This window comes from Thermobia domestica, chromosome 11 (assembly GCF_964235325.1).
Source record: "Thermobia domestica chromosome 11, izTheDome1.hap1.1, whole genome shotgun sequence".
Taxonomy (NCBI): Eukaryota; Metazoa; Arthropoda; class Insecta; order Zygentoma; family Lepismatidae; genus Thermobia; species Thermobia domestica.
In genome coordinates this window covers 190176005-190202599 of record NC_137464.1, presented here as the reverse complement: position 1 = coordinate 190202599, position 26595 = coordinate 190176005, and the positions used below count along the sequence as shown (strand labels likewise).

The following is a 26595-nucleotide window of genomic DNA, read 5'->3' as shown; positions in this document are numbered from 1 at the left end:
TACTACGTTCTCCTATAATTATCCTAGACTCTCCCTACAGTTTTGCCCATCATGTCGGTACATTAGAGTCCTTACTGAAATAATAATAATAATAATAATAATAATAATAATAATAATAATAATAATAATAATAATAATAATAATAATAATAATAATAATAATAATTATTATTATTATTATTATTATTATTATTATTATTATTATTATTATTATTATTATTATTATTATTATTATTATTATTATTATTATTATTATTAAAATTTCTCGAGTTTCACAAATATGTTATCTTGCACAGAATTGAAAAAAGGTTGGATCACAGATCCGTACCCATGTTTCTTGATTTTCAAAAGCCCTTGAAGTGGAGTATAATATCCTGTAGATATGTAAAGCTAAAAAAATTCTCTTGTTTAAAGATCATTAGTTAGAATATAGTTTCCAAATTCACTATATACTTGTTGCAGTCAATTTCACTTGTACAGACTTTTTGAATTGATTACTGAAGACTACATTAGCTACTGACATGTTGTAGGCTACGAATCTCTACACAGTCTATGAATTATATATAAAAAAAAGTCATTTGAGTAACAATTATTGTAAATTTGATATTACAGTTGCGGAATTGATGAAAAAATAATCCTCATTTGTTTTTGAAAATATCTAATTGTAAGAACTTGTAATTACAGCTACCAAAAGCTGTTGTTGTAGAGTTATAAAAGCAAAGAAAAACGACAATCATTTTAAATAGTTTTCACAAAAACGTCATTTTGAGCAGTGTTTATAGTGTGAGTAGTGTTTGTAAAATTTAACAATGTTTATAATATCTCAGGAAAGGGTTGAAGTATAAAATTGCTGTAAATGGGAAAATGATTTGTTTATCTGTTGAAAACCATCTAAGTATTTAGACTTGATATTTATCTAAACTCTTTTTTTATAAAGTTTTTCGGGAAAAAAATCGACCCTTATAACTTTGTTCCCATTTATTCGAAATATATCATATTACTGTTACGGCGTTACGATAGCTTCCAAAATTTGAATGTTTCTGATGCTGTAGCGTCCCTAGTTTTTAACATTGAATAATAAATGTGGTAATACTGTATGTAATAATCCGACGATGCTATTTGAAAAAATATAGTTTTACGTTGAATTGACAACACTGTTTATTTGTTGGTACTGCAGAGTATGCCAAACGATTTTCCCCTAATATTTACTTTATACAAAATTTCAGGACTTTCTATGTATTAATTTCAAATTTACATGGTAGTCTTAATAGTCCAGTCATAATATGAAAATTAGTTGAAAAAATCCTTATATTGCATTAAAAAACATAATAAAAGTCCCCCAAGAATCGCAATTGTGCTACGGCTGCCATATTGGAAAATGGCGGCTGCAAGATAAGAAATGGTTTTAAAGTTGCGGTCAGTATAAAAAGATAATTATAAGTATGGAACTTACTTTATAGATGCATTTCGTTAGAGTGAAAACCATCCTAGAATTTGGAAAAGAATTACAACTGTGCAAAGGCTGCCATGTTGGAAAATGCCCGACACAATATGTAAAATTCATATGAACTTGTAACTAGAAGAAACACTTACAAGAGTGGGACTTTGAAAATAGACGCATTCAGTGGTAGTGAAACACAAGCATGTTTACAGCCATCAAAAGTTGGAACTGTGCTATGGCCGCCATACTGGTAAATGGCACTCTATTATGAAAATCATTTTAAAGCTATGATCAGTTTGAAAACTTTAAAATATGAGTCTGTGAATAAACACCTTTAGTTGTAGTGAAAAGCACAAACACAAGGGGCATCTCTAGTGACTCCCTACTTTCTTGACCGGTGAGTACCAGGGTCGATATGGGTATGTAGAAAACCGGTAGGCTCTATATTTCACGAATACGGTGGTCTCTGTCACAAAGTGAGGTGTGTTCGAACAGGAGTCGAAAAACCGATCAAAGGTAACGACAGTGTTGTGGTCACTTCTCGGGTCACCGTGCGCCACTAGAAATGCTTTCGATGAAGACCTTTGGATCTATCCTCATCTCCTGACTCTGCTGCCTTATTCTATACCGCACACTACTCACGAAACCAGAGAGATTCGGCAGGATATACACAAGAAGAGACGAGAATCGGCCCAGAAGCATGACTTTCTTAGTTGTGGGGGCGCGTATCTCCGGTGACTGACGGGTCCCTCGATCAATGTAGGTATGGGAAGAACGTGCAGACACGCTAGTTTCCGAATATGCAAACCCAGATGTCTCATTTGAAGTTGTTCCAATGTCAGGGCCCAAAACAGCTAGTCAAAGCTAATCGCTCTCGGCCATTTCGAGACCTGCTTCAGCTGAGCTTGGTATGTGTGTGTATATATGTCATGGAATAAATTGAACTGTGCCTCTCCCATAAGACACACACTCCTAACTACGGGCCTGCTCGATATCACAGCCAAGCCCAAGAATGGGTTCCCACTAGAACCAAACCAAGCTCAGCTGACGCATGGGTCGAAATAGCCGAGAGCGATCAGCAGTGTCTGGCTGTGTTTGGCCGGTTCTCGTCACTTCTTGTAGAGTTCCTGCTGGATCTCCGTTATTTCGTGGGTAGTGTGCGGCATAGGATTACGCAGCAGAGTCAAAAGATTAGGGTAGACTCAAACAAGATCCCCATGGGAAGCCTCTTCAGTGGTGCACGGTGACCCCGAGAAGTGACCACAACACTGTCGGTACCGTCAATCGCTTTTTCGACTCCTATTCAAACACACCTCACTTTGTGACATCTAGACTAATGTATTCGTAACCTACAGAGCCTACCGGTTTTCGGTCAAGAAAGTAGGAAATCAACAATGCATTGGGTGGAGATGCCGAAAGAAGATATCCAAAGCAGGAGAAATATTTTTACTACATTTGTATAGTGGTGGACAGCAACAAACATTGGACAATCTACGGTACTACAGGTACAATGACATGATATCCAAACAACCTTTCAACATGATGTTTGACTTTTCATCACTACCTCCTACAAGTAATGCAGGTGGCCAACATTCGTATCGTGTGTACCTTCAAGTCTAGCTATGGAAAGACAATAAATCGAACGCAACCGACTGAGGATGGGTACAGTTGGGAAATGCCTTGTCTCCAGTGCCGATGTCAAGGAGTCCAGCATCTCCAGAGTTGAAGCTTATTTCATGTGCATGTCGATCGACAAATGTTACTATAGAAACGCGGGTTTGTTATGTTTTGCTATGTGTAAAAACTGTCAAGGACTTTCCTGTGCGAACAAGGTTAATACAAGTAATCTATTTTCTGATGACGAGGAAGACAGAAGTGGTGATTGACATAATTTGATTGCATTTGTTTTATTCGTTAAAACATCATTTGATTTTCATTTATTTCATTTCTAATGAAAAATTTTGGTGGCTCAGTGGTAGAGCGTTCACCTCTGGTGCTTGGGGTCCCGGGTTCGATCCCAGCCCCCGCCAAGTTTGTGGTGGATAAACACCGTGTGCGTGGGTTTTCTCGGGGTTCTCCCGTTTCCTCCCACTTTCTTCATTCCACTATTTCATTCATTACTCATCATCACCGTCTCCTTTAGCCTAACCGGCATAAGCGTGGGACGTAAAACTCAAAGATTTCATTTTGCGAATTTGGGAGCATTTCTGTATGTTCTTCACCACCAGAAAGTGCATCTATTCACATAACCACATGCCTATAAGCAGTAGCGTACGCAGGAATTTATTTCGGGGGGTCCAAACTCAATATGAGGGTATATTAAAATTCCTAAAATTAGGCTAAATTTACATAAAAGTGGAAATTTCGGGGGGTCCGGATCCCCAGGACCCACCCCCTGCATACGTCCCTGCCTATAAGATATTTCCTTTATTGATCACAATTTTAAAAAATTGGATTTATTACGGCAGCCATTTTTCAATATGGCGGCAGTAGCACACTTGTGATTTTTGGGAACTTTTAGTATGTTGTTCAATAGAACCAAAAGGTCCCATGGTTATAAGGTTTTTTTTTTAAAACTAATCACAAAATTTTGAGCTAAAATGACTCGTCTATAAGTTTAAAAAACTCACCCGGTATACATGTATCAAATTTTATTATTCTGACAAATTCTCCAGTCATTTCATTTATGTTTATTATTCGTCTTCGTAGATAATGGATCCCTTTATGTTTTTTATTTATTTTTTTTTTCGAATAGCTCCAAAATAAATAAATGATTTTAATATGTAGGATTTTTGGTAACATACCGAGATTTGATTGAGATGGAGGAATTCTAATTATTCCAACATTTTTTAAAGCTAGTAGCAAAAGAACATGTTCGGACAGTTTTGCTGATGACTTTACAAGGCTGAAATGTGGTATAATCTAAATATTTCAGAGGATTAATGTTCTTTTTGACGCAACAATATTTTTTTTTTTTTAATTATAATAATGTTAATCTAAAAACGGACAATAAACATCAAAACTAGTTTTAACTGTAGTTTTAGAGCGTGAGTTCTCATATCTGTCAGCGTTGTTCAATGATTAATAAATGTTGGATTGTAGTTTATTAACAAAATTCCAAATTTAAATATGTGGTAGATTCTTTTGATCAATTTAGATGAGAAGGAGCTTAGTAAAGTTAAGGAAGTTAAGAAAGGCTGAAATTGTTTCTGCAGTGTACGCTTCTGGAATTCAAATTTACCATGTGTAAATTTCTCATAATATATCAGAATAAATGTATAAAACATGTTAATATGTTACATAATTTTTCTTCGTCTATCTTTTTCAGGTTTTTAGCAAACTGGATTTTAGGCTCCGTGAAGTTTTCAGATTGGACTCTTACGGGACTGTCCAGGTTTCCTGTGGCCCTTGCTGTTTTTTTGGTGGGCCTCAGTTGCAATACTTGTGGTGCTGCCAGCCTACTTGTAGGTTGTGTTTTCTATTTCCTCAAGGTTAGTCAGTATTCATGACCTACTCAATCTGAAATTCCTCCTAAACAAATTTGGTTTTGTATCGAATATTGTCTTTAAACAAAATTTTTAAAAAAGTTTGAAAGTAATATTCATGAGTACTCACCAGTGAGTTTTCTTTCAAGTATGATGAAGATGCCACCTGTAAAATTTAGGCGAGAATTTTGAGGTACGAGCAAATGGCCCCATCAGATGACCACTTTAGTCTCCCATGCAATATAATCTTTCAAAGGAAAAAGAGAGCAGGTTGAGAACTCATGAGAACTCTCTTGTATGTAAAACTGTTCCTACATTTCTGCGGACACTTTCATGTTCATCTGACATGACAGTTTTCGCAGAATTACTGCTTAATTTCGCTATAACACATCGAATCCTGATCTTCAGCGAAGGAATTGTTAATTTATTGGTGGAGATACAAAAGCCCATAAAACATCAAAGGCATGCACTCTCTAGGTGTCCCATTCTGTTATTTCACAATATATCCCACATTTGTGTCAAGCTTTTACGATAATAATGATTCTTCGGTCAAATACCAAACTATGACGTAGTAATCATAATGTGACTATATAAAAACTGGTAAGCTGTCGTCACCATCTAAACAAAAACAAAACGAAAATGGCAATAAAATGAAAAAACTTGTATCTCATTGAGACACGTGATACATTATTCTATAATTGATTATTTCATTTTTTTAGACTTCGTAAAAATAGAATAGAAATTATTAGAAATTTGATTTGATTTTACGTATATTTGATTTAATCGATACTTCTGTTGAATTATGATAGTCAAAATAAACACGACTTCGAGTAGGTACAGGCCTAAGATTTTAGAAATATTTCCTACTAAGTTCTTTAAAATCAGCTGAAAAGACGTAAATATCTTTACTTTGTATGTGTACATTAAAATGTTATTTCGTAGATCTAAATGGAAATATGTATAACTTACCAAATCATCTTCTACGATCTTCCTCTTTATCATTTAATTCCATCAGAAATTACTATTGTGACTTGTAATATAAATATACTGCCCGTACGTGTAAAAGAATAGTAGTGCATTTACCTTTGATGCATATAGTATCAAATTCGATAACCTGAGAAGGCGTATATATATATATATGTTTACTCAGCATAGTGAGGCAATTAAAAAAATAGTATATTTCGGTGTAGGAAGTCAGAGATACTGGCGATAAGAGTGATCTACTGAGCTCATATCATCCAATAAGTTTTCTCTCAGGCTGAATCCTTTCATGATCTGCAGTATCATGAAGTTATAATTGAATACATTCGGCGAGCCTGTAGTTGTCCAGAGTTTGGATGTTGTATATGTTAAATCCCCTTAACTTCCAAATTGTGTCACCACTGTTTCAAAAACGAAAATCCATACTTAAAATCTGCCATAAAAGAAAATAGTGTATTACATGAGTTTATATATCTATCGATATAATAGTTTCTTTTATTGAAGACTACAGCATTGTGAAGAAAATCTAGAAGTCCAGTACTTCTTACAGTAAGCATCTAGTAAATGAGAAGGAGTAATAAATATCCAAAACCAATATATGATTCTTGAGTACCAATTAATGATTCTTCCTAAAAACCAATTAATGATTCTTCAGTATTGTTTTAAAAATGTCAGTGAAGAAACGCGTAGCCTTGATTCCTACTCTAAAAATGGAAGTTCCATCTCATATAGGCTTAGAGCTGGACAGTGATTATCACACACAAAAACTAGTAAAAGTTTTCTAGTACATAATGTTTTCATTAAGTTCTGTAAACATTTTTAATTCCGATCTTTCGATTACAATATCCCATTATTCTTTTTTCAAGCATAATTCTCAAATATACTTTATAGTCTTCTATAATAACCTCTGTAAAACTAGGCAGCAACATAGAAGTTTTTAATTTTATTTGTATCATACGCTGTTATAGAAGAATAAGGTTGGTATATATATATATATATATATATATATATATATATATATATATTCTTTTATCAAAGTTTCCTTTTCAATTCAATTTTATATATATATATATATATATGGTGCCTTCCATTTCAACTCAGGCAAAAAAATATAAAATTGTACCATCACCATCTCAGATATTGTTGAAACTTTTTTTATAGCAACTAGACATGTTTTTAAGAGACCCATATTTTTTTGTTTTGTCGAAAAAAATTTTCCCGCCAAGTAATGGGCCATCAAAGACGGGGAGTACAATTTATGAATTGTAGAAGACATGGAAAATGGTCAACTTCGGAGCCTCACCATTCGGCTATGGAGACAGGTAGAGTTATAATTCTTGTTGTGGTATGTACATAGGGATATAAATAAACTATATTTTATTATAGTTTGGTTTGCGCATGCGTATCTTTTTGTACATAAATTAACAAATGAACGTCAATTTATCTGAAAAGTCGAAGTTTGCGAATTTTTTTCGAGCACTTCCGATTCGAATTTTAAAATTCTGTTTTCACAGTTGGTAAGACCTGGTTACGCACTTTCCGAGAAAAATTTTGTATCGCTTCTGTGTGCAACCGTTTTGTCGCAAAAAATTCGAGAAATTGTAAAATTTTCAAAAATCGCCATTTTTGGGCGCCATTTTCTCGAAAACACCATCTTTTAAAATTCTGAAATTTTGTCGGATGGTTCAACTTTACATGAATAATAAACACACCAAATATCTTTCTCGACCAATGCTTCATGAATTAACTGCAGCCTTTTAAAGTTAGCGAAGTTTCGTGAACTTTGATGTCACAGTTAGCAACACTGGGAACAATAAAAGTGCAATGATTTGATGATGTTTGTGGTTCACATTCATTAAATGAAGAATAAAAGGTTTTCTTGACTGTTTTTTCATTATTTTGATTAAGAAGGCTCTCTGAAATAGTAAAATGAGCCTCCCCCTACTCCTCCGTTTTCTTAAACCGAAATAATCTGAGGTGGAAATTACGATTACGAAACGTAGAAATTTCCAGTTCACTTACTTAAAATGGTCTTCGGAAACAAAATTTCACTGATTTCTTTTATTTTTTTATTTTTTACATGGACCAATCATTTGCTTGATTGGTGTCTTCTTCGCTAATAGCATGTAACCGTGCAGGTGCTCCAATACGTGTTGGTTCACTCACAACTCGTCCAGGAGTGGATCTAGGGGGAAGAAACTTTTTTTATTTTATATATAAATAAAACCGATCTCAGAGTTTGAAGCTCGTAGCTCTAAGTAGCAGTATAACCCCCCTCCTTCCAGAAGTCCGTCCTGGATCCGCCCCTGCGTAGCACATTGTCGATAGTCACAAATGCTGAAGGTCCATGTGGAAGCATAAACAGCACTTCAACTTAACGTAATTCATGGTTTATTCATGATATTTCTGCTACGCACCACTGGTTATCATACATATATGTATGTAACAAAAGTTCCTTTTTTGCAGATTTCTTAAATCTACACTTTGAATTGCAGAAGTTCGATTTTGGGGGAAGCATGAAGTTAGTTCATGGTGACCCGTTACTGCCATAAAAACTTCGCCATTTTCCGAAAGCCAAAGATGACTTCGTTGAATACCAGTTACCGGTCGCATACTTTCCCTTTTTTTCCTCCGGAAGTCGTCGAATTCAGTTCCAGGCAACAAAACGAGAGTAATACCCGGAGTTTGTACTTGCACTATTCTCACGAATTCTTCTGCGGTTTTAGAGGGGGCGCGGTGGCTCAGTGGTAGAGCGTTCACCTCCGGTGCTTGGGGTCCCTGGTTCGATCCCAGATCGCGCCGTGTGAGCTTCGTGGTGGACAAACACCGTGCTCGTGGGTTTTCTCGGGGTTATTCCGTTTCCTCTAACTTTCTTCATTACACCATTTCATTCATTTCTCTTAATCACCGTCTCCTTTAGCCTAACCGGCATAATCGTGGGACGTAAAAGTTAAAGATTTCATTTCATTTTTTTTCTACTGCGGTTTTAATACTGTGTATTTGTATCTGCCTAAGGGTATGCCGCGTTGCCACATTCTTTACACCTCCCCCCCCCCCAAATACCGTCGCAGAGACCCTTGCATGACCGGTTTCACTGCAAAACCACTGCTTTATCGGACCTGTCTGCATCTCGAACATCTGAAAGCGATTTTTAAAGTGGGATGCAGCACCATCAGAAATCACTGACACGATTTGGGAAATTGTAGACACTTATTTTCTCGTATTCAAACCTTTTTCTATAAAATATATGTTCGCTTTTCTTCGAGTATTTTTAGAATTTTGTCTATGGCTATGAGTACATGAGCCGAATCGTGTGTTTTATCGTCGTTCATTACAACAAAACTGTCAATTGTTTCATATTCCGGTGATAACTCTGAATTTCACTTTGCAGAATAACAGTCCAGTTTTCAGCGAAGTCCACATGAAGTGAAATAGAATTTGTATCTTGAAATTTTATACGGTGCTTTTCGGTAGCAATTAATTCTCTTTGGATTTTCTTCATGTAGTCATGAATTACAATTCTTACAGTTAAATAAGCAATGTACGATACGAAAACAGAAAGCGGCACAGTTTTTTAACGAGATTATTGTTTTCCCATATGGCATACGTAACACTTTTATTTTCATCAGGATAAAGAATTGAAAACTCCACACTTATTCCTTCCATTCCAGGACATTCACAACATTCTTGAAGAAGACAATGGTCATTTTCTACGGATCATACTACTAAAGGAAATAGGTCACTCATGACAGCTTCAATACAGGCTGCACCTTTGATTTGTAGCAACGCAGTAGCAGCTAACTTAAAATTTGCACAATACACACACACATACACACTTCCCTCGCAGGTTGCGGACTGGCCCACTTTAGTCGAATACTGTAAAATTTTGAGTGACCCATTCTTATGTTGGGATTGTTCTGTTTAAAAAGTCAGTAAATTTCTTTGGAACGCGTACGAAAACGTTTCGATTTTTTTTTAACTTTTTGTTCTTTTTCGATCACTGTAATGACATCGCACTTAATTGAGACTTTGTCTGGAGCATTCCAAATCATCACTGAGGTAATAGTTCAGGCTTTTTGTAGATCATCAGAATTTATTGGATGGCCATTTCAAGTAAACTTAAAATTTGTGTGTTTCGTAATCGTAATTTTCACCTCAGATTATTTCGGTTTAAGAAAACGGAGGAGTAGGGGGAGGCCCATTTTACTATTTCAGAGAGCCTTCTTGATCAAAATAATAAAAAAAGACAGTCAAGAAAACCTTTTATTCTTCATTTAATGAATGTGAACCACAAACATCATCAAATCATTGCACTTTTATTGTTCCCAGTGTTGCTAACTGTGACATCAAAGTTCACGAAACTTCGCTAACTTTAAAAGGCTGCAGTTAATTCATGAAGCATTGGTCGAGAAAGATATTTGGTGTGTTTATTATTCATGTAAAGTTGAACCATCCGACAAAATTTCAGAATTTTAAAAGATGGTGTTTTCGAGAAAATGGCGCCCAAAAATGGCGATTTTTGAAAATTTTACAATTTCTCGAATTTTTTGCGACAAAACGGTTGCACACAGAAGCGATACAAAATTTTTTCGGAAAGCGCGTAACCAGGTCTTACCAACTGTGAAAACAGAATTTTAAAATTCGAATCGGAAGTGCTCGAAAAAAATTCGCAAACTTCGACTTTTCAGATAAATTGACGTTCATTTGTTAATTTATGTACAAAAAGATACGCATGCGCAAACCAAACTATAATAAAATATAGTTTATTTATATCCCTATGTACATACCACAACAAGAATTATAACTCTACCTGTCTCCATAGCCGAATGGTGAGGCTCCGAAGTTGACCATTTTCCATGTCTTCTACAATTCATAAATTGTACTCCCCGTCTTTGATGGCCCATTACTTGGCGGGAAATTTTTTTCGACAAAACAAAAAAAATATGGGTCTCTTAAAAACATGTCTAGTTGCTATAAAAAAAGTTTCAACAATATCTGAGATGGTGATGGTACATGCTCTGCCTGAATTGAAATGGAAGGCACCATATATATATATATATATATATATATATATATATATATATATATATATATATATATTTTTTTTTTTTTTTTTTAAGAGTATTGGAATTGTAGTAAAAAGCTCAAAAATTGGCTCAAGTAACTTACATTGAAGTTAAAATCATTGCTGTACTAGCCATCTGTTGAGCATATCTTCTATAATAAGCACTTGTACCTTATTTAATTTTTGTGTTTCTTTCAGTTGTGTAAAATGTATGAGGAGTATATAGAAGAATTGATAAAATTCCCTTTAAAATTTATTAAGAAAAAAATTCTGGGTGCCAAAGGACCAAGCATGAGTGATCTTTCATGTTCAAGCCTTCATTTCCATTTTACGTTGCTGTTGCTCTATTTTACATCAAGTCTGATTCATGTCCCGTGCATTCTTATGTGGTCAAAAAATTTCAGGTAGGTCCTCCTGCTGTTTTTACTGTTACTTTCTGAATTGTTAGTTTATTGGTGTATAAAGTTCTTGATTTAACGGGAAGTACTTTCAGAAATTCCGACGGTATAGGCGTAATGAATTAGATATTTTTTTTTGTATATATATATATATAAGTAAGTAAGTAAGTAATACTGTTACTTTTGTTACAGTGGTAATATGTTTTTGAAATAATTTGGAATTAATGTTGTGATTATATTATAACTAGCAGCGTTCACCCCGCTTCGCTGCGGTCACCCCGGAACGCAATAAACTTTGTTACTTAGATAATTTTTACTTTTTCGCTTTCAAGTGATTTATAGCGCCTGTTAGTTATGTTAACCCGCCGAGTCACAGGGTCATGCGGGTTGCATATAAATACGTTTATTTTTATACCTATGATGAACTAATAACAAAGGATTTCTACGTATGGACACCTGAATGGTCAATTATCTCAAGACACTGGTAATTGAAAATTAAAGTGATATGATAAAAACCATCTAGGGTCCACATCCTAACAACCCCCCAAAAATGAAAGAAATCGGTTCAGCCGTATTAGCGTGATGAGCGTACAAAGGATTTTTTGTACGTATTGACACCTGATTGGTCAATTATCTCAAGACACTGGTAATTGAAAATTAAAGTGATATGATAAAAACCATCTAGGGTCCAAATCCTAACAACCCCCCAAAAATGAAAGAAATCGGTTCAGCCGTATTAGCGTGATGAGCGGACAAAGGATTTTGTGCGTTCTCTTTTATATATATAGATAATTTGTGTAGGTAGAGTCAATGATAGTCCGGAATTCTAGCCCTTCACTTGTTTATTTTACAAAAATACAAAATATTCTTTGTGTCTACAAAGTTAATGTACCTTCCTTATGACCAGAGTTGAAGGAAGTAATGTTTTATACTGGAACCCCTTCGCTCATGGCAGCTACCAGGGTATCTTGTAGCGACTTCAGGTTAAGGTCCTTGGATAACATCCTCTGCTTATGGCAGTCTCGCAAAGTATGGTTTGTGTTGAGGAATCCCTTTTGCTTCAAAGCAGCCTCCAGGGATTTTAGGAAATGTAGAGCCCTTTCGTCCAATGCGACCTCCAGAGCTTATTAAGGGTTAGCGATCAGTGGTCAACTGATGCCTCCTTCTTCTTTGGCTCCACTTTTATAGACTCTCTTCAGGTGACTCGTCCTCTTTCGGTTCCCATCGTGTTGATCTTCGTCTTCCTAGCGTGTGTATCGTCTGCTTGTTTATAAACAATAGCACGTGTCGCCGTGTTGCTTGTAAACATGTGCTTACGCTGTGATGTGGGAATCCTTAGAATATAGAGTGAGCCATGTACCTTGAAACACCCTTGCAACTTTTAAATTAATGATCAGAAAATGCTGACATTTTATGTTACGCAAATATTGGTAGGGGGATATTGTTCTGCATATTCTGTGATACCATAAGGCTAACAGTGTTGCCAACCCAACATAAAGCTGTACATTTTCAAATGGCAATACGTCACGTTATTACAAGTTTCAAATCTACATATAAAACGAGAACTTAGAATACCACACTTGTCATGCAGTGTTGCAAACTAAGGACGCTACAGTTTCACAGACATCGAAAAACAACTAGTTCTGGATGGTTCTACAACAGTAATATAAGTGAGACGGATGGGATAATGCACATTCAAAGTACCTTAATGTTAAATACTACGGTCGAACAAATAGAAAAAAATTACAAGGAATTGAAAATTTTAGTTTTCCAGAGGACTTTATTTCGAAAAAAGTGTTTAGATAAGTATCCAATTACGTAGATTGTTTTCATCAAACATAAAGATCATAATTCCGTTTAAAAGTAATTTAATATCTCAAACCATTAAGGAGATATGAAAAATGGCATAGTTTGAAATATTACTTAAAATGGCGTATTTGTGGGGACTCTTGAAAGAAATTTTGTATGTACCTTGTTTCTATAACATTAGAGCAACATTTTTTTAGGTGAAATTACAAGTGTTCGGAATTACATAATTTATCAGTATTGCAAACTTTATTCTTTTTTACTGTATCTTCAAACCGGTTTGAGATATCAAATTGCTGTAAACAGCATTGTGATCTTCACATCAATTAAAACTATCTATGCATTTGAATGAGATACTTATCTAAGCAGTTTTTCGAAATGAAAGCTTTTGAAAAATGTCAAATTTCCAATTCGTTGTAACTTGGTTTGTATTCATTCGAAAACCGTCAAATCAGAATCAAGGTATTAAACACTAAAGTACTTTATATGTGCATTACTTCGTCTGTCTCACTTGCGTTATTACTGCTGTAGAGGCCAGCATAATATGTATGTTTGTGATTTTGTAGTGTCCTTAGTTTGTAACTTTGAATAATAAATGTAACCTTGTACATTTTCATGTAACTTGTAGTTTTGAAATATATAATAACCTAACATAGTGATATTTGAAAAAATGTTGAATTGGCAACACTGTTTACTTTGGGATATCACAGAATATCCCAAACAATGTCCCTCTGTCGATATTTGCATGGTACAAATTTTTAGATTTTTCTGTTCCTTAGTTTTAAAATTACAAGGAGGTATTATGGTCCACCTTGTATTAGATGAGTGTTTAAAATTTTACATTACTCGTTACTAACCATATACATAGTATTAGAGACTGTTTTCCATTTTATAACAGTAATATGGCATGCAATTGAATGGATAGTACATATTATATTGTTTTTTCGTGTTGACACTTTTTTTATTTTCCTGTAGACACTCTTCCACACAGTAGGTAAGATAGGTTCATAACTATTTTATAACATATGCTGTGATATATAAATTTGGAATACATTTCTATATGAAGTTATTCATTATTAGCCTATCTTGTAATTTTCTTGGAGTGAAGTGGGAACGAAGCATTATCTGGTATTTGTTCCATAACAGACACATGAAATTAATTAAACAGTAACACATACAGAATGAATCAAAAAGCGTGTCAGATTCAAACAATATAAAACACTTTGTTCAAACGAATATAGCGATTGTATAGGAATGTCAGGCAGGTTGGGACTTCCATACAGTGTACAGTAACCAAACTGAAGACGCGTCACGCAAATGATCACCGCTGTTCTCGGAATAGTGTATAGCAATAGGAATAACGATAATTCAGTACGGATGTTCTCACAAGTTTCCTAGACTCGGGACTTCCGCGACTCTCAAAATATGTCTATAGCCTGTAGGGTTGGCGGAAAAGAACAAGTAATTGACGCCATATTATTGGGTTGGCAAACAAGATCATTTGTTTGCGCCATTCAGTTTGACAGTTCAGAAACATTTAAAGAATTCTTCCTTGATATTTTGTTCCGTTGTTTATAGTGAAATGTCGATTGAATTGTAATGTTAGCTGTGGAAGAAATTTAAGATTATAATGCTGAATCGAATAGAAGAAAGCAAATTTTTACTGTTTAAGGAATTATATCTGAGGTAGGATATAATAAACATGTACGTAGAATACAAAATTGTTTTGTGCCATCCTAGCCGTTTAAAAAATATTGCTCATGCGATATATCGGTCGTACGTAGTACTACCTTGTGTAAAATAGTAATAAGGAATAAATCAAGGATAGCAGCTTGTGACCAAGTTCGTGACTTTAACATAGGCTTTAAATCTGGTAAACATATTGGCCAAGGAACGTCACCAGATCGAGAGTGAGGAAATAGTGAGCGCAGTTCCACCACAAACATAAAGGAAGTATGTACAGTAGCCTGTCGTATGGAAACAATCTGACTTCATAAAGCGAAATTATAGGGCGGACGATAAAACCTCTCAGCATGTAGCGCTCCGCAACGACAATGCATTTTGTTCCATTGACATTTTGAAAGAAAGCTGTGGCAATGATCGTAGAGTTAATGATTCGGTACCTCGTCGCCAACAATTGTGATGAAATCCGCACATGTTCTCGGTGCTCCAAAAGCTGGTAGTTATTTGATTACGAACCTGATATCAAGTGATCCTTATCAGAGAGCATCAACATGTCCTGAACCTTTCGTTGATATATTCAGAAAGACCTCGTAGAACTGAACATGTACTAATTTTTCACCAAGTTCCAATTCGTTAACTACTCGCATCTTGTAATGATCATCGTTCGTTTGCCTCATCTCCTCCCCATTTTCAGTGTTCTCTTCAATTCAGAAAGGAGAATGTTGCCTTCAAACCCTTCTTGCGCCACTTTGAGCCCAATGCTATATGCATGGCTTTTCGAGACGTCTCTGCGATAAACTACTGCACGGAACACTCATTGGATCGCCATTGACTTGGTTTAGCACACTTCTCACGTATTAGCATGTCCTGAACGCGGTTTTTACACTCTTTTCTCCGTGGCAGCTAGATCTCATAACAGTGGCACGGGCATAGAACCCGTAGGTAATGCATGCCTGCATATTGCTTGCTTCAAATAAGAAGCAAAATAAACCTGGTTGCTTTATGACTCACCTTGTATTGTATAATAAGGAAGCCGGATTTGCAAGAAATTTTACAAATTGTTTTTGAAATTGCATTGCATTGCAACAGGAGTACATTGCATTTGTTCTGTTGTATATTCTGTTTCATAGTTCCAAATATATCCAACTTCTTTCTCGCTTAGGGTTCATGATGGCTCAGTAGTTAACCTCAGAAACGAAGAAAATAAATTGAAACATCCTAACAGTGTTTCTCAAAGTGTGGGTCGCGGGCCGTTTTTTGCTGGGTCGTGAGAAGTTTTATCTTTTAATTATGAAAATTTTATTTTGATGCAGAAACATATGTTGTAAAGTAAGTATCATTCAGGAAATGAACATTGGAAGCGTTTGTTAATGAAATGAAGAGTAAGTGGTTACTCACAGCCCTGCCCTGTTGTACAATCAGTAGAAATGTTCGATTAGGACGGAAAGAGAATGGGTGAGTAAAAATCTTTCACAAGGTAGAGCATTGCGTTGATAATAGTGTGAGCTCTGTGTTACCTTTATATGGAAAAATTAGAATTATGATTTACAAAATTGAAATACCACCATTACGTAGAATGACAATGTGTATTTGAATAAAAGTAGGTGGGCCACAAAGTGCTTTTTAATATTTAATGTGGGCCGCGGTAACAACAAGTTTGAGAACCACTGCGCCTAATACATTACTAAACTGTGTGCTTCGTAGTGTACAGACAAAGTGCCTGAATATTCACCGGAACCCACTTTTATATCTTAATAATTATATCATGATTGTTTTTCTGGATATTTTTTCTCCAATATTAAGTTCTTACAAGCTTACCTGAATTTGACTAGGGATGGCCACATTTTTCGAAAAATACTTTTTCGAAAACGAAAAACTTTTCGAAAAACGAAAATTTTTTTGAAAAAACGAAACATTTTTCAAAAAAGCGAAAAACGAAAATTCCGAAAATCGAAAAACAGATTTTTCGAAAAAGACCATCCCTAAATTTGACGTGTTGAAAGTGGACATTTCGTATCATACCTGGATCAAAAATATTAACTCAGTTTTCGATGCAGAGATGAAGTGTCGGCCAAGCTGACAAATTGTCATAAATATTTAAATGAGTTTAGATTGTCATAAATATTTAAATGAGTTTTGTTTGCTTGAATGATTTACCTATAACCGATAGTTAGCCGTCGTTCCTTTGGAGCGTGCGATTCTGAGTTCGATTCATCTGAAATATTGAATTTTCAGTGTTGACAAACATTGTAAGGCAGTTGATTTTTTATGTGATTTAAGTTTAGCGTCCCTTTCGGCAGCGAAGCTTAGAAAGTAGGCCTACAGCTTAATGTGGGATCAGAACCACATGAACTCTCGCCGGGAATTGAATCCGAATCTCCGACGCCAAAGGCACGGACACGAACCACTTCGCCACGAGGGAGCTTTGGAAGGCAGTTGAGAAATTACTTCAATTAAAAGGTCTAGAGAACAATAAGTAATCGCTAACACACCTTATTGTTTAAAACCTTTGTAGCTGGTTATAGTTCTCAGTGTTCTGTAAGGCAAGAAAATTAAGTTCTCGTATTTTCCAAAACCGATCATTTTAAGTTGAAGCTAGCTCCGTACTGCAAAAAAGGCGTGTACGAAATAAGCTGATACAGACTTAGACCCAAAAAGACCGCAAGTTACTTACGATTAATGTGTGTGCATTGAAGTCCATTTACATAAAAATTTCGAAGAACTATTAAGTAGTATGAGTAACTTAATAGTTCTGTAAGTAGGTATGAGTAACTTAGAAAGAGAGACCATGGCCGTGTCTAAAAGTGCAAAGTGGAGGATGCACGCCCGAAGTCTACAAATGGAGTACACACTAGATAATGTACATTTCGTCAAATTAAATTTTGATCCACATTTCGTTACAGCGCCTCATCGTGGTGGAACATGGAACATTGATAACAAAAGAAGAGAGAATTTCGCGTGGTAGAAAAAATAAACTAATGCTTTTTTTTTTTTTTAAATGAATGTCTTTCCAGTTATATTAAGGGTAAATATATCGTACAGATTGACAATATGGAGCAGCCATAAAATGACTTAAGAGGTTTTTTATGTATGCCAAAAGTTTCACCTTTGCCGTAGCTGCATATATTGGTCATTTCGGATCTCTCACGCTCAGATTAACAAGAGCCTAGCGTAAAGGCAATAACTATATACATATTGCGTTATGTGCACAATAAACTCGTAACAGCATAAAAACCACTGAACTATTGGCTATGTTCTATTTCATTAGGCATGCTTGCGAGAGGGAATATTGATTAATCCACCGGGAGAAGAGTAGTACTAGTGGTTAGGGCGCTGATGACACTGTTGCAAAGTAACTTAGGAATTTCACTGCAAGTGAAAGCAAGGACTTACAAGAGCGTAAGGACACCGAAGGTACTGAGGGGAGCGCTATTTACAATAATGTGGCGCGAAACTACTTTGGGAGAGAGTTCATATAGTGTATAATTGCTTCACTGTAGTTGTAGTAGTTCTACCGTATTGCTTCAGTTACAGGCATACTGATTTTACTATTTCTATCATAGAACGCTAATAATTAAGTTCCTTTTTCTTTGTTACTTTCTCTTTGTGAATCTATGGATTTTACTCGTAAATCTTCGAAATCGTGTTTCCATATTCTTAATCTGCAGTTATGAAACAAATCTCCTCGTCCAAGTATAACCATAAAAAAAGCTTCTAATATAATAAGAATTTTATGAAAATTAAGAGACGATTTGCAGTATTCTTTGTTATGTAATGATTCTCATTATTCAACTACACGGAAGAAATTACTTGTTCATAATCGTTTCATAGTGGGTACAGTAATGGAATTATATGAATTAATAATAATGTGTGAAATCTTTGATAAATGTGTAGAAAGAAATTTTTGATCCGTATTTAACTTTTAGTTACAGCTGTCAAAAATGCAAAATGTACTGTAATTATCATATTACAGTCCTTCACTTAGACCAAGTCAGGGGTGAAAAATGGATTTAGCAGGTTTTGTTTCTGTACCCGTGAAGTGCAAAAAAGTATGGAAGCTTTGAAAGAAATTAGTTTGTTTAGGATCAAAACTGGAAAGTTAGGCCTATCTATCTACGAATTAACATTGAAGCTGTAGCTGTAGCCATAGGGTAATAAATAATCTAGGTATTCATTATTGTATGCTAAAGCTTAAAATTTTAATCCATATGCCATTAAAATTTGTAATTTACGCACAAATGACTGCATTATCGATAATCTAATTATCGCAATTAAGCTACATAAACCATGTAATATTTTAAGCACAAATATATTTATAGCATTATTAAAGAAATTATTTGGTTACTTTTCCTGCACTATTTTAAATTCCATTGCATGCATAGAGAACGTAACATAAATACGTTTGTTATTTGTGTAACATTTATATTCCACTTAAAAATTCATTAATTTGTATATTTAAAAAGTAAATTATTATAAGATAAGTTAACAAAAATATTCACCTTATCAAAAATATTTAAAATATGCCTTTTAAAATTTTATTAGGTCATTTTGATAATATCGTTGTTGCTGTTACGAAAAACCGCTATGTTAAGCACACAAGTGTACTGTAGTGTACATCCTCACACACACGCAAATTTGTGGATTGGACCTTTTGACGCACACTAGGTGACGTCATTTCCGGAAATAAGCATGCTTCGAATGCGCACTTGTATCTTTTGGACACGGCCCATGAAAGAGACTTAAAATAGAAGATATTTAAAAGTAATTATTTTATTATAACTGAATTTGAAATAAGATAAATCTTGGCATCACTATAATTGTGTGACTAATTAATAGTTAGGATGCAAGATTAGAAATAATCGAATTGGAAATATTAAACAATAAGGTTTGCATTTTCAAATTCTGATAAATATTTAAAGCTGATATTTAAATCTGAAGCTTGTCGTCCATTTTTAATATGAAGGGCATCTCCACCCAATGCATTGTTGACTTCCTACTTTCTTGACCGGTGAGTACTAGAGTCGATATGGATATGTAGAGAATCGGTAGGCACAGTAGGTCACGAGTACATTGGTTTCGATGTCACAAAATGAAGTGTGTTCGAACAGGAGTCGAAAACCCGATCGACGGTCCCGATGTTGTAGTGACTTCTCGGGTCACCGTACGCCACTGGAGAGGTTTCCGGTGATCTTTGGGTCTGTCCTTATCTCTTGACTCTGCTGCGTAATTCTATCCCGCACACTACCCACGAAACCACAGAGATCCAGCAGGATCCTCACAACAAGTGACGAGAACTGGCCCAGAAACGTATTGTTTATTTGTGAGAGCGAATATCTCCGGTAACCGATGGGCCCCTTGAGCATTGTGGGTATGGGGAGAACGAAAAGACACGCTAGTTTCCAAATATGCAAACCCCGGTGTCACATTTGAAGTTGTTTCAGAGCCGGAGCTCAAAACGGCCAAACACTTCAGATCACTCTCGGCTATTTCGACCCATGTGTCACCTCCCATTCTTGGGCTTAGTTGTGATATCCAGCAGGCCCATAGCTAGGAGTGTCTTATGGGGGAGTCACAGTTCAATTTATTCTCTCTCACACACACACAAACCAAGCTCAGCTGACGCATGGGTCGAAATAGCCGACAGCAATCAGCGGTGTATGGCTGTTTTGGGCCTGGCACTGGAATAACTTCAAATGCGACATCGTGGTTCACATATTTGGAAACTAACGTGTCTACACGTTCTACTTATATCCATACTGCCCGAGGGGCCTGTCAGTCACCGGAGATACGTACCCCCTCACAAATAAACAATACGTGCTTCTGGGAGTGTTCTCATCACTTCTTGTGAGGATCCTGCTGGATCTCTAATTTCGTGTGTAATATGCGGCATAGAATTACGCAGCAGAATCAGGAGGTGAGGACAGACCTAAAGATCTCCACCGGAAGCCTCTTCAGTGGCGCACGGTGACCTTAGAAGTGGCTACAACACTGTCGAAACCGTCGATCGTTTTTTCTAATCCTGTTCAAACACACGTCACTTTGTGACATCAAAATCAACATATTCGTGATCTACAGAGTCTACCAGTTCTTCACATACCCATATTGACCCTGGTACTCATCGGTCAAGAAAGAGTCACTAGAGATGCCCTTTGTAATCAGTTAATTAAATTGTAACATTAGGCTACGTCAAACATGCTTCAACGTTTATTTCAATATGTCATAAATAGGACGTGCTATGAAACTGAAGTGTCCATCACTCGATGACACGCTGCCAGCATTCCAAAACAGTGCTGAAACGCTGAAAGAGATTATGTGTAACACTAACTTGGATAAGCTGAAAGCTATTAAACGAATCAGTGATGATAGGGTTGCGCGTGGCTCTTTCAGGGTGCTTTTGGGGCGTTGACATCGAACATTAATTACTGCACATGTAAACCTATTGACATTTTACTTTTGTAATATTTCATGTTTATTGAAATAAATAGTTACGCATGTTTGACTTGGACAACGTAATAAAATTTTAGAAGTATAATTGAATGAAGTTCATTTACATATTAAGTTCGTTTAAACACTAGATGATATCATAGAAGTATTTCTAATCATATGAATATTGACTATTTCAAGCTAAATACTGACTGGCTAGTTGAGTTGTCTGTAGTGTTAGTCTGGCAAGCACGAAATACTAGAAACTTGCAGGAAGCAACAGGTGCTACAGAGAATTGTAATATGTATATCCAGTGGGGCATCGACAATTGCCTAATGAATTCATAAATGCATCATAACGATTCAAGTGGAAAATTCCTCTGATAACGAATTATGTATTGTGTAGGATAAGATAATGACGATCGACATTCATCTGTAGATAGTAACTCCCGAACACTCATTTCTCATGAATCAAGTGCTCTACTACGCCAGTTTCATGAAAAATGCTAGAACATAAGCTATTTAATTCAGACCTTTTACCCGCTGATTTTCATGTTTTCTTCTTCAAGAAACAACTCAAAGCATCGATGTTTTGGATTAGATTGCCGAACTGCGAATTTCATATTCAAATATTTTTCCAAGTATACACCACATGTCTCAGTAGTAGCATTACTGCGTCCAGGCGTAGTGTAAAGTGATGTATGTGACTATCAGAGACTTTTATCGCCTTCTTTACCTATGTGTGTATAAAATTTTGATTCATCTTGCAGGTACCAAACTAAATTAAATCCCGATCCATCACACATCCCTTCAATCATTCTTGTTGTATGCATAGCAGTGTTATGGCATGGAAAGGCTCCCAAGACCAATTTGTAAGTATATTTTAGACATTGTTTATGAGTAGATTGTAGTGCAGAGATTTTGAAAAATATCGCACATTAAGCATTTTACTAATTGTGAGAGAATTGAATAATGTGTTCGCTTCCCTATAGGATAGGTAACCTTTAGGAAATAGAGACTACGGGGTTTTGAAAATGGTAACCAACCGTGATGCTTCTTAAATATTGTAGTAAATCTACAAATAATAATTGTATACTGTAAATGAGTACAAGAACAGGCATTCGAGTTCTACGTGGCAAAGCTGTTAACGTACGCTCCTTTGGCATGGGAGACCCGGGTTCGATACCTGGCGGGAGCTCGTGTTCAGATTCCACGTTAATCAGTAGGTCCACGTCTCATATAGCCTCGCTGCTGAACGGGATATAAAAATATTATTATTATTATTATTATTATTATTATTATTATTATTATTATTATTATTATTATTATTATTATTATTATTATTATTATTATTATTATTATTATTATTACGAACAATGAATCACGCTGTTTCAGGTGTTTTTTTACTGTTACTTCAAATTGTGTTCACTGTTACCGCATTCTTTCTTGGTGTTCTTTGTCTTTTTCTTCAGTCCATTTACCTATTCTTAGTTTCATCTTTTCTCGGAAACTCTCCTATGCTTCAGGTTTCTTTCAAGAGAGACATGTTCCTGGATGTCTTCACTTATGCTCACTTTTTTGTAGATCCCCTTCCACATTAGTAACCAGGCGTCCTTGAATTTCTTACATAGAAAATAGTGAAGTTCTGCTTAATTAATTACTGATAGCAGTACATGTATCAGATGAAGGGAAAATTATTATATAGCGTAAGTTAATACAGTAAACGAAGTTAAAATTTTCGTTATCAGGCAGATATGTACAAGTATGCTGTAAAAATATAATATAAAATAAATAAGAACTCGTGTCTTATTAGACTGAATTCTTGTGGAGCTTTGATTCAATTTGATCATGAGTGTAGCGTCCCTTTCACCAGCGAGGCTATATGAGACGTGGAGTTACAGCTTAACGTAGGATCCAAACCACATGAACTCCTACCGGGATCGAACCCGGATCTCCCACGCCACCTGTGACACTTGCATTTTTTGTAGGTCATTCATTATTTATTACAGTAGAACACGAATTATCCGAACTAATCGGAACCGAAACCGAAGCGAACAATCAAAAATTGAGATAATCGAAAAATAGACGAAAAACAAGACTAATGTACGCTGGTCTGTAGTAAAGTAATAAAATAAGCAATTTTACAAACCATACTAATATACAGTGGTATATATATATATATATAATATAAATGTATGGTATGTAGGCAGATGTCAGACGGGCTGGCTGACCAGCACACACACTACTCGCCATCTACCCCTTTCTCTCTCTTTCTGCATCAAATATCAAGCAATTCGGAAACATGTGTTTGATTATTTTAAATAAAAATTCTAAATACGGAATATAATTTCTCTAAACGTAAAGAATTCCGTGATACAGTGAATCACTCCTACCCGTTTTTTCCTTCCCACCTACATCAAATATTTTAAAACGCTTAAACACCTGTTTAATTACCTTAAATGAAAAGTTTTAATACCAAATTTTTTATCTCGAAATTTAGGGATTCCAAGGCATGGAATCTTACTATGGCAAGTGAGTATCGTTTCACAGTATGAAACTAAGACTTTCAAACTATGCGACTTCAATACTCAAATTTGAAATAGTTGATGTATGAGTAGTGGCAGCAATAGATCCTCTGATACCGAATCCATATCAAAAAGCTAGTACTCGCTATCCCTTAACTGTTTTTACTCTATGGCAATAAAGGTTGAAATTAAAAATCGGTTATTTCAACCACTTCCGTTATGAATAGGTGCTAAAGGAGGAGATAGAATGTATTCTCAAAACAATGAATCCATTGGAAAAGCCACATCTTGATATCTTTTACCGTTTTCCACTACGGAAATCAATATTGAAACCGGAAGTAATAAATTTGAACTGCTTCCGGTTCCGGTTTAAGTAGAGTATTTTGGATAATTATGATATGTTTTCTTGAGACGGTGAATCGTTTGCAAAAAACTGCTTCTTAATATATGTTACCGTTTTCGTTCTATAGCCATAAACTTTGAAACCGGAAATAGTTGGTTAGTTCTAGTTAGAATAAAGGGTTAACGGAGCAGATGGAACCTGTTCTTGGGACGCTAAATCGATTACAAGAAATCACATCTTGATAGCATTTACTGTTTCTTATCTATGAAAATCAGTATTGAAACCGGAATAGTATATTAAACCACTCTTGGTTTAGTTAAAAGTATTGTGGATAGTCATAATGTGTTGTCTTAAGACGCTGAATCTTTTTTTTTTTTTTTTAAAAAAACCGCTTCTTTATATCTGTTACCGTTGTCGTTCTATAGCGATAAACGTTGCAACCGGAAATGACTAGTTTGAACCACTTCCGGTTTGAATAGAGAATTAACACTGAAGATGAAATTTATCTCTAGGATGCTGAATCGATTACAAAAAACCATATCTCGATATTTCTTACCGTTTTTGCTCTGATACCAGTCAGCTGACGGACGGACAAAACCGTTCTGTAAGGCGGACACTTATGCATAACGTAATTTGGAAATCTAATAATTGTAACTCACATATTAAATTTACAATATGATGATGTCTATATTTGAGAATCTCTTACGGTTAGAGACATGAAATTTCGAGTTTTCATTTAAAATAATTGAACGTGTGTGTAGGCGTTTCAAAATATTTAATCTAAATGGGTAGGAAAAAACGGATGAGGGTAGTTCACTAAGATGCCCATATCACAGAATTCCTTACGTTGTATGCTACTTAAAATGAAAAGTTTAAACCAAATTTTATATTTCTAAACATTAGGGATTCCAAGTTGAATTGAATTTTCAGTAATATGTTGTCTATATTCGGAAATCTCAACTTTTAGACACATGAACTTTGGAATTATGACTTCTCATTTAAAATAATTAACATGTGTTTCATCGTGTTTTGATATTTGACCTACATAAGTGAACCACCCACCCCTTTCTCTTCCCTTCTAGGTCAAATGTAAAAGAACGTTGAAATTCCTGTTTAATTATTTGAAATGAGAAGTTCAGATACCGAATTTCATGCCTCTTTATAATAATTGAACTTCCAACCCTTCAGTCCCTTCACGTCAGATTTCCAAAAATCCTTCTTTAGTGGTACCTTATGCCATAAATCCTATGTACTATCCAAACTTAAGTTTAAGTTTAAATAATGTGGCCTAGGCATTGGTGAATCAGTCAGAACTTTTTTTGTGCAGGTTAATATATGCAGATTATACATTAATCACCAGTTGAATTAGAGACAGCAGGACAGTTGTTGAAATCGCCCTGCAGAAGCTGCACCAGTGCATGTGAAGGAAACGCATCTCGTGTGTACTGTTGCCGTATGCTTCCTCTCTTGGTATCCATGTCAGTGCAGTGTGTGATGGGTAAGATGAAGGACCTGAGTGTATTTGACCGTGGTCAAATCGTGGGGCCCAGACGATTGGGTGGCTCGATTTCGGAAGTGACTCTGGCAGTCGGATTTTCAAAGGCAACAGTGTCAAGGGTGTATCGTGAGTACCAGGCTTCCGGTAAAACCGCACCCGCACGGGTAAACTGCCGTGGCCAGGTGCGTGTCGACGACAGGAGTAGACGCCGACTGGATCGCATCGTAACAGCTGATAGACGGGCCACAGTGCGTTAAGTTGCATAGAGGTTCAATGCAGGTCAACAACGCCGTGTTAACAGCTACCTACTCGCCATATGGTACAGAGCGATCGACCCACGCGAGTACCTCTTCTAACCGCACAACACTGAAAACATAATCTAGCATGGGCACAGGAATACCGCCACTGGACCATGGAAATGAGGAAAAGGGTTGTCTGCAGAGATGAATCACGTTTCATATTGGTACATGTCGATGGACGGTTACGGGTGCGGGTGCGTCGCTAGCCGCACGAGGCAATGGATCCATCGTTCCAGCAGGGAACTGTGCAGGCCGATGTTCGTGGTATTCTTATCTGGGGCATGTTGCGTGCTCTGAAATGGGTCTCTTTACATGTGTGACACAGTCCCTCACAGGTGTACGCTAACGCGATTTGCTGGATGACCATGTCCTGTCATTTGCTCGGCTGCAACATCCGGATGGTAACCCCCATCTTTCAACATAACAATGCGCCAACCCACCGATCTAGATGGCAGCAGACTGGTTTGATGAGCACTCCTCTGATCTGGCAACATTTCCCTGGCCATCACGGTCACCGGACCTCAGCCCTATCGAACAGATCTGGGATGCCATGGAATGATGCCTTCGGGCTGTGAATCCACTACCGACCAACCTGCGCGCTCTGTGGGAGACTTTGCAGCAGATATGTATTGAGATGCCACAACACTTC

The 26595-nt window shown here is 36.1% G+C and overlaps 1 protein-coding gene across 1 annotated transcript in view; it reads left to right on the top strand.

Annotated features, from left to right (window-relative positions):
- PGAP1 (GPI inositol-deacylase) overlaps nt 1-26595 on the top strand; it is a 72720-nt gene that overhangs the window by 44763 nt on the left and 1362 nt on the right. The window contains exons 12-14 of the mRNA XM_081731432.1: nt 4769-4931; nt 11170-11375; nt 22052-22153. Coding sequence (XP_081587558.1) covers nt 4769-4931; nt 11170-11375; nt 22052-22153 — 471 coding nt within the window. The remainder of the gene's footprint in view (nt 1-4768; nt 4932-11169; nt 11376-22051; nt 22154-26595) is intronic.